The 13,124-nt window shown below is 40.9% G+C and overlaps 1 protein-coding gene and 1 non-coding gene across 2 annotated transcripts in view; one reads left to right on the forward strand and one right to left on the reverse strand.

The window, feature by feature from the left end:
• The window catches only part of LOC128058645 (ankyrin repeat domain-containing protein 26-like), a 103,155-nt gene that overhangs the window by 87,724 nt on the left and 2,307 nt on the right, over nucleotides 1-13,124 (reverse strand). The window contains 4 exon segments of the mRNA XM_052651138.1: nucleotides 1,756-1,823; nucleotides 5,661-5,767; nucleotides 12,181-12,354; nucleotides 12,516-12,630. Coding sequence (XP_052507098.1) covers nucleotides 1,756-1,823; nucleotides 5,661-5,767; nucleotides 12,181-12,354; nucleotides 12,516-12,630 — 464 coding nt within the window.
• LOC128058954 (U6 spliceosomal RNA) lies at nucleotides 8,401-8,507 on the forward strand. The gene has a single exon (XR_008200549.1). It is a non-coding gene; the product is annotated as a U6 spliceosomal RNA (small nuclear RNA).

A 13,124-nucleotide genomic window follows, 5' to 3' on the forward strand; every position in this document is an offset into this window, starting at 1 on the left:
CACGTGCAGTGACTTCACGGGGAGAGGAGTCCTGGTAGCTCTCGCCTGGAGGGCAGGGGCAGTGATTTTTAAATGTTTGCACTCTGTGACATCAGAACAATGCTTAGTACATAAAAGACATTTGACAGTTATCTGTTTAGTGAACAAATGGACAAATAAATAAGCATGTTTTCTTTGAAAATTTTGTTTAGAAAAATACAGAAAGTAACCAGGGACAACTCTATTCTGAGCATATCGAAAACCAAGACTATGTCATCTCTGTATCTCCTCTGACATATTAAACCAACCTACAGTTCTTTGATGGAACTGTATGTTTCGTCACCAAGGCGCGCCCAACTCTTGTGACCCCCATGGACTACAGCTCACCAAGCTCTTCTGTCCATGGGATTTCCCAGCAAGAATACTGCAGTGGGTTGCCATTTCCTTTTCCAGGGGATATTCCCGACCCACGGATTGAACCCATAACTCCTGCACTGCCAGGCAGATTCTTTACTAACCACTGAGCCACCCTTCGATTAGATAGAGGTTTACTAAGGTAAAGGTGTCCTCAGACAGCTTGTTCAATGTGTTAAACGCCACCAGGAGGGGACCTAACTCTGTTTTTGTTAATGTGAAGCCTTCTTAGTGCTTTTACTAGAAACTGCAGAGTCCCAAGTTCATCTATTTGAATATCTATTATGATAATCTTTTAACTGATGGCAAGAGAACATCTTGTTCTTTCAAAACTATACTGTCGTGACAATTATCCAACACAGAAGTAAACATTTGGTCCTAATGAAGTTAACCTATCTCACTCTTTTTGGATCTATAAGGAATGAAGTTGGTAATAGAAACCTTGTTGGTACAATAGGCAAAATAACTGGTTCTCAACCAGGCATTGCTTTTCTGCCTTCTGTACTATTGGTAAGTATCTTTCAAAAATAATCTCTCACTGGCATGCTGCACACTGGCTCAGCTTTGCAGTTCTTATTGTTTATCATTTCTTGGCCTACCAGGAAGGGATTATTGAAGTTCCCAGTTTTAATGATGGTAACTTTTTTAGTGAGACTAATCACTACACAGTAACTAATAACTGTTCATTCACTAAATGTAAACCATTTGTAAAAGTTAAAGTTCACTTTTATAAGAAGTCTAATTTGCTATAATATGATTATAGATGAAATATACATCATACTAACTTAAAATTTTTTTCTCTTATTTATACAAAGATCTAATGTAGGGCCATATTAAATACATGAATTTCTTTTCAGACAATACTGTCTCTGATTTTAAACTACCAACAATTAACTTCTTAAACAATTCTGAATACTAGACTATTAATAAATTAATTAAAAAAATAAAATACACATGATGCTGCTGCTGCTGCTCAGTTGCTGCTCAGTCGCTTCAGTTGTGTCCAACTCTGTGAGACCCCATACACGGCAACCTACCAGGCTCCCTCGTCCCTGGGATCCTGCAGGCAAGAACCCTGGAGTGGGTTGCCATTTCCTTCTCCAATGCATGAAAGTGAAAAGGGAAAGTGAAGTCGCTCAGTCGTGTCTGACTCCTAGCGACCCCATGGACTGCAGCCTACCAGGCTCCTCCGTCCATGGGATTTTCCAGGCAAAAGTAATGGAGTGGGGTGCCACTGCCTTCTCCGGAATACACATGCAATTTACACTAACTTTTTCATAGTTCTTGCATTATTGAAACTTCCTCACTCCTACTTTTTCTATGGTAGAATCACCAAGAGTAACTCTTTAGCAGATGACATACCTGGCTTGCTATTTTCAAGAGGAGTTTTAGGTCTCTCTTCTTTATATTCAGAAATCATTTGGCAAATGCTATGCATTAAAAATGTAATAAATAATATTTTAACAGTAATATGAAAAACAACTATCAAATTCTTAATCATATCAGACAAGGTCAGAGATAGTATCAAAACTTCAATTGTCCCATACATTTCAAGTTTCTAAGTTTTACAAACTTTTATTTAGCATGTATTTAAAGGAGAAAGAAAAGGAAGATGAAGTAGTCATGAACTGAGGGCAGTATAGCTCCGTTAATTAACTAGATTTAGCCTGGCATATGAAAACTCTCTTGAACTTGGAAATCCTAGCTCTGTAACCAGCTGCTCTTTGCTCCTAGTTAAGTTGCTTCTCTTCACTTCAAAGTCTTCCTCTATACAACCGGGATCTTACTGCTTTATTTCACAAGGGGATTAAGATTTAATGAGCTAATATGCCCCCCAAATGCTTGGAGAAACAGTCAAAGATTGGAATAATTTGTTCTTGAACTTTATTGCTGGAACTACTTTGGAATTCCAAGTAAAACCCAATATGTTTTTTTCATACGTTTAACATTCAAGGGTTGCACGAAACTGTTATTAATTCTGGTGATTAGCTATTCTTTGTGGTCTGTAATTTAGGGAATCTCAGCTCTTATATAATGTGTACCTTAATTTATTTATAAAATATGAACTCACTACATTAGATAACATAATTAGCTCCCATCATTGCAGCTAATCACACCAAGAGCTAATCATAATCCAGACCTGGCCTGGACCACTACACTTCCTTCTCTACCTACTCAAACTCTGAACCAGCAGATCCTTCTGACAATGATGCTTAATCTCCATGATCGTCTCCAATTCACTTGGAAGATATATTCCTACTCCTACAGTAGATACTGGCAAGTCCTAGACAGGGCTTACCTCTCTGAATTCAACTATCTTACTTGAGACTTAGGGATTTCTGGTGAATGGGTTCCTTATGAGGCAGACTCTGAAAACATTTAAGGTGGAGGCAGATATAAATCCTTTGGAAGATTTTCATTATTACAGGAAACAGATCCCACGAAGTGCCAACTGTAATTTAGGAATCTGAGGCAAGCCAGCACCCACTACCCTAGGAAGGATGACGGGAAGCCTATGACCTAAGAAAAGGTGCCCCCACAGGACAGAAAGCCGCCTTGAGGTTCAGGTCTAGAAACCAAAGAGAAAAGGAAGTCTGCTCAATCCCTGCAGGAGGATTTGAACCTCTCCAACAGCCTAAAATGGTCCCCACTGAAATCTGCTAGCAGAAAACATAAATAAGAGCCTCAACCGCACCTCATCGTGAAGATCTAGGCTTACACGTGGGCTCCACATAAGGCTTCTGAGTGTGGGGGGGAAGCTAGGAGGCCCAGCTGCCAGAACTGGGTGCTGGTGCTTTGCAACAGTGACTTGAGCTACAAGCATACACATGAGAACAAAGAAGCTGTGACTCTGAAGTTGATGTGTGCATCACCATGAAGACTGGGGAAGCTGGACCCGCAGGGGCAGCCTGGGAGTAAAGGTCAATTGTAAGCCAACTGAAGGACGAGTTTTTTTTTTTCTTTCAAAATGATTTTATTAAAGGTCTTTATAGAGCCACATCCAGACTCCAGATCCAGCTGCCAAGGAAACCCTGTCAAGACTAGTTGTAGTAGCAGTGCTACAGCAGTAGAATCAATACAAGCAACAGAATGATGAGAATGAATTATTTTTTTCCCTCCAAATGACGTGTGGAAGAGGACCGTTTCGTTGATCTTAGGGAATCCACGGGGTTCTTGGAAAATTCAAGCAGGAGCAGCATATAGAGAGGCAAGTCCTCAAGGGAAAACAGAGGATTTGCTGCTGAACTGAATATTTCAGGACCCAAATAACTAGTTAGAAATATCACAACTGTGACACTATTTGAACCCCATACAGAGAGGTTACACTGGGAGTGAAATGGCTAATGTTAGGCTCTCTAAGGTCAAGGTCTACATGTCCTGAGATAAAGAATCCCGAACCCACGGCCACATGTAACTAATCGGCCTTTGCTTGGCTTTCAGCTGATGAGGGGGAACATCTCACCCCCATTCCCACACTGCCTGCACCAAACTGGAGCTCTCACTGGTCAGGTATTAGTAACAGTTAAAATTATTTTTGGCTGCAGTTTAGTGATAACTGGCGTTTTAATGGGAACACTTACATATTAAAGCCACTAATAATAGCATAGTCTTCTGCAGTCCATCCAAAAACATCTTGAGAAAAGATGTCAACACCTTGCTGAAGAAGAAGACCAACTACATTTGCTAATCCATAATTGACAGCAAGCATGAGGGCTGTTCTAAAACAACAGAGAGATGACTTCAGCCTCAGGAAGTTGAGTTTAACTTACTTAAACAACTAATTTGATACGCTTTACCAAGTTAACATCTTGCCTTTCCATGGAGAACTGACAATTTACAGGCTCGTGTTCATCTTTGTAAATTACCTCCAAGGTTAAAATGAAGGGATGGAAAAGAGGCCTCCTGTCCCACTGGGATGGCACGCAGAAGCAGTTACTATTTCAAAACTCCCTGATGGGGACTTCCCTCGTGGGCCAGTGGCTAAGACTCCAAGTTACCAACACAGGGGGCCCAGGTTCCACCTCTGGTCAGGGAACTTGATCCCACATGCTGTGACTAAGAGTCCCCACAATTAGGACCCCACACAGCCAAATAAATAAATAAATAAATGTGTTTTTTTTTTTTAATAATAAAGTCCTTGATGGACAAAAAACAATGTTGAGGTCACTTATCTGAGCCAGGTGACTATTTAAGGGATGAATTCCCCATTTCCTCCTTAGTCTGACATATTAGGCTTCAAAGTCAGCTGGAGTTGGGTTAAGGAAAGGCTACTTGCAGGTTTAAAACAAAAATATTAACAATAATGGGAATAAAAACAGTTATGGTAGCAGTTAATGATGTTGACAAGCATGCGCTAGGCACTAAATGAAAAACCTATATATAAAATCTTTCTTACACATAGCCAACTTTGAAAGATGCATTACTATTCGCCTTTTGTATCAGGAAACTTCTTTGCTGATGGTAAGTAACATGCCCAATGATAAGTAATGTTAGGGTCATACCCCTAACAGGCAGGAAAGCTAGGAATTGAACCCAGTCTGAATCTAAAGCCCATCATTTTCATCTGTACCATCTACCTCTGACTTGTCTTTGTTAAAGGAACTGTTTATCCAATTAAAGCTGTCTTTCTTCCTTCTAGTTGCATTAAAAATGAAAACATCAAAATGTACTAGAAATGAAAAAGGATAAAAACTGATGAGCCCATAGGATCTGGTGACAGTGATTAATAATGACTTTTTCGTTGCTGTTATTGTTTAGTTGTTAAGTTGTATCTGACTCTTTTGCAAACTAATAATATCAGCATTCTTCAAAGAAAGTAATTTAATGCAAAGAGTTATCCAAAAGACAAAATCAAGTCCTTTATGTGTGGTATGCATCTTTAAAAAATATATATATATACAAAGTAGAGGTTAAAGAATTATTTAAAAGAATTAAGAAATTCAATACTGTCATAAGGTAAACTAAAAAGCAGAATCAATATTTTAAAAAGCTAATAAAACTAATATGAAATCCCTCAGCTACTATAAGATGGACCAAAAAACAAAAAAGACAGGTTGCATATGACATTAGTCAATATTATAAAGGAATAGGAATCCTGCTATATATTACTGCTATATACTGTTGTTCATAATTCCCAGTCATAAAAATTGATTTTCTACCTAAGTGATGATGTGTTGATCACAAACAAATCCTCTTATTCATTTAATCTTGGTATTACCACCCTAGAACAGCACTAAGGTTTTTAAAAAGAAAAAGAACAACTGTACCTTTTCAAGTTACCAACCGCATGTGTATTTGCTCCTTTTTTTACTAAAAACTCCACCATTTGTTCTCTCTTTTCAATTATAGCAAGTAACAGCGGTGTGAGGTTATCCTGTGAAACAGGGAAAACCATTTCTAATGTACACAGTTAACCTATTTTTAAACTGAAATTAAAATCGTGCAATAGATTCTCTGAACTGAAACATATAACTCAGAAGGTAAATAAAAGGGAGCCCCCTCCTCATCCCCCTGTCCACCTTCTTTCTCTTTAATATGCTCCCCCTCTGGGCCTTCGCTAGTGGTCCAGTGGCTAAGACTTGAGCTCCCAATGCAGGGGGTCTGGGTTTCATTTAGCTACTAAATCACCTGCATATTTTAGGAACAATGCTGAGGCAGAAATATATATTATCTGTAGCACGCATAGCGGCTTCCCTGGTGGCTCAGAGGTTTAAGCGTCTGCTTCCAATGAGGGAGACCTGGGTTTGATCCCCGGGTTGGGAAGATTCCCTGGAGAAGGAAATGGCAACCCACTCCAGTATTCTTGACTGGAGAATCAAATCCCTTATGATTATACAGTGGAGAAATAGAGAAATAGATTTAAGGGCCTAGATCTGATAGATAGAGTGCCTAATGAACTATGGACTGAGGTTCGTGACATTGTACAGGAGACAGGGATCAAGACCATCCCCATGGAAAAGAAATGCAAAAATGCAAAATGGCTGTCTGAGGAGGCCTTACAAATAGCTGTGAAAAGAAGAGAGGTGAAAAGCAAAGGAGAAAAGGAAAGATATAAGCATCTGAATGCAGAGTTCCAGAGAATAGCAAGAAGAGATAAGAAAGCCTTCTTCAGTGATCAATGCAAAGAAATAGAGGAAAAGAACAGAATGGGAAAGACTAGAGATCTCTTCAAGAAAATTAGAGATACCAAGGGAACATTTCATGCAAAGATGGACTCAATAAAGGACAGAAATGGTCTGGACCTAACAGAAGCAGAAGATATTAAGAAGAGGTGGCAAGAATACACAGAAGAACTGTACAAAAAAGATCTTCACAACCAAGATAATCATGATGATGTGATCACTAATCTACAGCCAGACATCCTGGAATGTGAAGTCAAGTGGGCCTTGGAAAGCATCACTACAAACAAAGCTAGTGGAGGTGATGGAATTCCAGTTGAGCTGTTTCAAATCCTGAAAGATGATGCTGTGAAAGCGCTGTACTCAATATGCCAGCAATTTTGGAAAACGCAGCAGTGGCCACAGGACTGGAAAAGGTCAGTTTTCATTCCAATCCCAAAGAAAGGCAATGCCAAAGAATGCTCAAACTACCACACAATTGCACTCATCTCACACGCTAGTAAAGTAATGCTCAAAATTCTCCAAGCCAGGTTTCAGCAATACGTGAACCGTGAATTTCCTGATGTTCAAGCTGGTTTTAGAAAAGGCAGAGGAACCAGAGATCAAATTGTCAACATCCGCTGGATCATGGAAAAAGCAAGAGAGTTCCAGAAAAACATCTATTTCTGCTTTATTGACTATGCCAAAGCCTTTGACCGTGGATCACAATAAACTGTGGAAAATTCTGAAAGAGATGCGAATACCAGATCACTTGAACTGCCTCTTGAGAAACCAACATGCAGGTCAAGAAGCAACAGTTAGAACTGGACATGGAACAACAGACTGGTTCCAAATAGGAAAAGGAGTACGTCAAGGCTGTATATTGTCACCCTGCTCATTTAACTTATATGCAGAGTACATCATGAGAAACGCTGGACTGGAAGAAGCACAAGCTGGAATCAAGATTGCCGGGAGAAATATCAATAACCTCAGATATGCAGATGACACCACCCTTATGGCAGAAAGTGAAGAGGAACTAAAAAGCCTATTGATGAAAGTGAAAGTGGAGAGTGAAAAAGTTGGCCTAAAGCTCAACATTCAGAAAACGAAGATCATGGCATCCAGTCCCATCACTTCATGGGAAATAAATGGGGAAACAGTGGAAAGGGTGTCAGACTTTATTTTGGGGGGCTCCAAAATTACTGCAGATGGTGGTTGCAGCCATGAAATTAAAAGACGCTTACTCCTTGGAAGAAAAGTTATGACCAACCTAGATAGCATATTCAAAAGCAGAGACATTACTTTGCCGACTAAGGTCCGTCTAGTCAAGGCTATGGTTTTACCTGTGGTCATGTATGGATGTGAGAGTTGGACTGTGAAGAAGGCTGAGCGCCGAAGAATTGATGCTTTTGAACTGTGGTGTTGGAGAAGACTCTTGAGAGTCCCTTGGACTACAAGGAGATCCAACCAGTCCATTCTGAAGGAGATCAGCCCTGGGATTTCTTGGGAAGGAATGATGCTAGAGCTGAAAGTACAGTACTTTGGCCACCTCATGCGAAGAGTTGACTCATTGGAAAAGACTCTGATGCTGGGAGGGATTGGGGGCAGGAGGAGCGGATGACAGAGGATGAGATGGCTGGATGGCTTCACTGACTCGATGGACCTGAGTCTGAGTGAACTCCGGGAGTTGGTGATGGACAGGGAGGCCTGGCGTGCTGCGATTCATGGGCTCGCAAAGAGGCAGACACGACTGAGCGACTGAAGTGAACTGAACTGTAGCATGCATAACCTATCCAAGGATGACCATGAGTAAACTCATAAGGTTTACAGACAGTCCAGTGGGAATATTATTGTCTATATGAACATGCGGACAGAAAACTTTTCTTTTTCTTTCAAAAAACCAAATGTGGTGCTCACTTTGGCAGCACATACACTAAAATTGGAACAATACAGAGAAGATTAGCATGGCCCCTGCGCAAAGATGACATGCAAATTTGTGAAGCGTTCCATATTTAAAAAAAAAAAAACAAAACCCAAATGTTGGAACCATGTTTTACTGCTTTCTCAGAAATGTCTCCTGGAATTTAATCTTACTCATTCTCTCCTCCTTGCTTGTTCTTCTCGGACTCACCCCCCCTAAGACAGGTCAGCATTAGCCAGATGCCATCTGCATGCAAAATGACCCCACCCCACCTTATATTCAAAGACTTTTCTTGATGACTCTCATGTGATTACCTCCAGACCTCCAGGAGGAAGCTTCCAGAATCCCCAAATTCTGGTCTTTATCTTGCTTTACTGCTCTTAGTTAAAGATTACAAGATAAGTTACCAATAAAAATACGCTCAGCATTTTCTTGGGGAGTTGCTCTTCTGTAAGCTCTCCCTGCTCTCTCTCTCATAATCTTGTGTGTTTCTGAGAATTATTCAGTGTGAAACCACCACAATCAACTTAAAAATTCTAATTCGAAAAATTCAATCCCATTCTTAAGAGATCCTTTCAAAATATGAAATCGATGACTACTTAGATTGTCTTTAAAACCTTGAAATATTTATCAAAATAAACTATAAAACAAAACTTGGAAACTCAAATGCTTATGGAGGAAAAGCTGGTGAACTGAGTAAGTGAAAAAGCCAGGTGAGGCCAGTAAACCCAAGAACACATGCCCCATAATCGAAGGGGTGGCCCTGCACGCTGACCAAAGAGTAGGATGGGCAAGGGGGACCAGATTTGGTTTTTGGAGAAGCCTGAACTGCAGACTTCTGCATGTGTCTCCTAAATTTTAAATGCTGACTCAGTGTGTCAACTAAACAAAACATACCCAAGGGCCACGTCTGGTCTACGGCCCACTTGTGGTTTCATGTTGACTGTTTCCAAACAGGTGGATATAAAGCAAATACTTGTATGTGAAACCTTTCCTTTCTTTAGCATCATATGTTTCACAAAAAACATGGGTCCCAATATGTAATAAATATGGCTATTAAGACTCATAACTCAATTAAAAATGAATTCTTTTAAAAAGGCTCATAACTCACACATTAAGAATGTTTCCACTGCCTGCTGAAACTACAATCTGTCTCCAGAATTCCTCTAGATTGTTAATCAAATGGATAATGAGGTCCTAAGACTGCTGAAACTAAATTATTAAAACAGTTCCCATCTGTACTGTTACTAACTTCATGGATTTTAAAGCTCTCATCTGCTTATGCCAGGGGTCAGCAAATCTAACAGACACACTGCAAGAGTCTGTCCTGCAGATGACACCAAAAAAGGCTCATGAGTTATTATTACCGCAGTCAGGAAAATCCTGTTGCTAACAAACATCCGTTGACCTAATGACCTAGTGATCATAAGAGAAGCTGCAAAATCCTTAAAGGCTCAGACTCTACAGATGAAGTGACTTCGCCATGAGCAAATCTCTAAAGACTTCTGGAGTGCCACTGAATGATTAGTGGTTGGAAGGAAAAGGAGTTATTGTTCAAGCCAATAGATATTTCCAATAATATTTTAACTTCTCAATCACAGGGGCAGAGAAAAAGTCAAGGCTAATATTGTTGGAAAGGAGGGAGCTGATGGAAGTACCTAGCATTTATCAAACTCCAACTCTTTAGAGATTACTCTTCTTTCAGATAGGTGCATTTAGAAATTACACTTATTCACTCCATAGTTTTTCATCAAGGACTGTATCAGAATCTCAAGGAAATAATTCTAAATACATACGTCCAAGCCTTCCTTGATCTATTCAGCCAAAATCTTCAGAGAACAGCCTAGGCTTATAAATTTTTTTAAATACGTTTTCCCAAGTGATTGCAGTTCACCAGCACAATCTAGCAAGAATAAGTGCAATAACCACACCAGTCTCATCTCTCTTACCCACAAGGCCAATTCCTTCTATTACTTGAGGATTTGAAAAAAAAGAAAAGTGTAAGAGGTAAGAGTCATCAAAACTGGAAATTCTTTCATTTTCTTCAGTAAACAGGGTTAGAACAGGGACTGGTAAACTCAAAAGGCAACCTGATCTCATTATTTATAGACCCCTTACTTTCCATCAAGACATTCTAGATTGGAGAGCAGACTCTAGACTCTTATCTAAATGGCTGTTTCTGCCAGAATAGGATAAGATGTTAGTTAATTATTTGTTCTTCTCTCTTATTTCCCACTTAATTGCCACCTGTTCACTGCCAGTCTGATTTCCTCAGAGTCTTCCTAAAACTGGTATCTAGGCGAATTTACAATTCACTCACTCTCTTTCTTAAAATAACAGCTATTATACCTGAAAACTGAAAAGCACCTTACAGAAATATATAAACTGAAGGGAATAAAAAGCAAAAACTAAAACCTCGGGATTCCGTGGTGGTGCAGTGGCTGGGTCTCAGTGCTCCCAGGCATGGGGGCCTGGGTTCGAGCCCTGGTGAGGAAACTAGATCCTGCATGCTGAAACTAAGCCCAGCACAGCCAAATAAATAAATATTAAAATAAATAAATCCTCTTCTTGGTATTTCCCAATTGCCAAAATTCCAACTTCACTTGCATTTTTCACTTGCTTGCTCCTTTTCCTTTCCTTTTACCCTCTTAAGACTTGGGCTACGAGAGAGAAATCATGTTTATATAAATCATTTTTCATAAAATGGGAATTTGTTAACAGCAGCAAGATTTCTACTATGTTGTAAAACGCTTCTGTTATGTTTTAATTTTAAGACAAAGTCTACTTCAGAGGGAAATTTTGTTTCACTGTGTTACTTTAGACTAATTAGGGGAAAAAAACCCAACTTGAGTGGGGGAATATATTTGGAAAAAGTTCTGCCTTTAACAAGTGCAGTGTTACCACAAATATCTGCCATAAACACATGAATGAACGCTTTGCTCTCTAATACTTCTTTAGAAATATGTATAAAGTGAAACCTTAGACAATTTGGTTCTTTCAAAATACTTTCACTCAGGGAAGGCTGCAGCTTCCAAACACGGAAAACTGAGCCCACCTGTGAGAGCGGAGGGCGTTCCTGGCGGGGCTGCAGCTGCAGGACGTCACATGTGTCCTGGAGAAAGAGCAGGAGGGGCGGCTTCGCCATCACCAGCTCCACACGCACAGATGCAGCCCCACCAAGCAGCTCCCCGGGACTGAGCGCGGGAGACCCTGAGGTGTACATCGCGAACCAAGCGGTCACCAGCACAAGTGAACACCCTTGCTTGGAGTCAAACATGACCTGACCCTCTTGGCCGGATCTCAGAACCGGGGTCCTGGAGGGCTCAGGGCTCCAGGCCTGCTGCCTCCCAGGCCCACTTGCACTCACCCTGCTCCCCCTCATGGGCACTGGGTCTCCTTTCTCCTCCCACCCACCCAAAGGGGCACCCACCCATTCCCTGAGCCCCTAGAAGCAGCCACTCCTCACATTGCTTCACTCCCCCCAGGCCTTCATCATTTGTGGGCTCTGAGCCTACCACCCACTCCCGGGCATGTTCCGATGGGAAATCTTCCTTCTGGGGTAGACGGCTGGCTGGGAGACACAGCTTTGCCCTCTCTGTGGGCTCCAACATTTTCCCCAGCCCCTGCAGCAGCTTTGGAGTTGTTTCCATGGTAACAGGGCTTGCTGGACACTATTCAGTTTACCTATTTACATAGTTAGAAATAAAACACTTCTAGTTTAAAAAATGCTTTGCAAATATTTTGTAAATAAAGTTGGTTGAGATATACCTTGTTCCTGGCTTCTATATTGGCGTCACAGGAAAGCAGCTTTGCTGCGAGTGATATATTCTGGCAAAAGACAGCATAGTGAAGAGCGGTGTTCCCACTGACATCCACGACATTTGGGTCGGCACCATGCTCCAGCAGAAGAGTCGCACACTCCTCTTCTTGGCATTCTACTGCCTGTCAGTGTTGTGCCAAGAAACAGAGTGTAAATTCTAGGAATGCAAAGTAAACGGTCCACAAGCTTCACCGGTTTGCTATATCTAAATGAGATGAATTCATTTTACTCTCAGTACTTAAATCACATCCACCTCGTGTGGACACGGTTCGCTGCCCCATACCTTCATCAGCGCGGTCCTGTTTTCACTGTCACAGAGGTTAAGCAGGCATTTTCTCTCCAGGAGCAGAGTGACCACCGCTGAATGGCCACTGGCACAGGCCAAGTGGAGCGCAGTCCTATGAAAGCAAGAAGAGTTTTCGGGAAACTGTAGTGTTACTGTTTCAAAACAAACAATTGTTCCTGTGATTGAGACACTCAGCAGCATGCTATTCCTATCGCTCTAAAACAAATATTTCGTTTCCTTCTGGAGAAAGAACATTATATATTAGCATTAGCTCTTCTTAACACAGTAATGAAAGAACAGTCTACTTGAATTGAATGACCATGACCTTGAGATTCAGCTCAACTTGGGTTTGAATTTGACTTTCACTCTGTCACTTGGCTGTCGCTCAGCCTCTCTGTGCCTCAATTTCCTCATCAACAACATGGAGAGAGAGAAGTAGTTTTCTCACGGGTGGAGAGAGAGAAGTAGTTTTCTCACGGGACAGCACTGCGATGCTTCAGTGAGATCCGTGCAAAGGGTTTAGAACCGTTCCTGGCACAGGTAACAGCTCAGTAACTGTTAGGTGATATAATCTTAATTATTACTATTACTACTATTTTACAAGGA

The sequence above is a fragment of the Budorcas taxicolor genome, chromosome 13 (genome assembly GCF_023091745.1).
Source record: "Budorcas taxicolor isolate Tak-1 chromosome 13, Takin1.1, whole genome shotgun sequence".
Lineage (NCBI taxonomy): Eukaryota > Metazoa > Chordata > Mammalia > Artiodactyla > Bovidae > Budorcas > Budorcas taxicolor.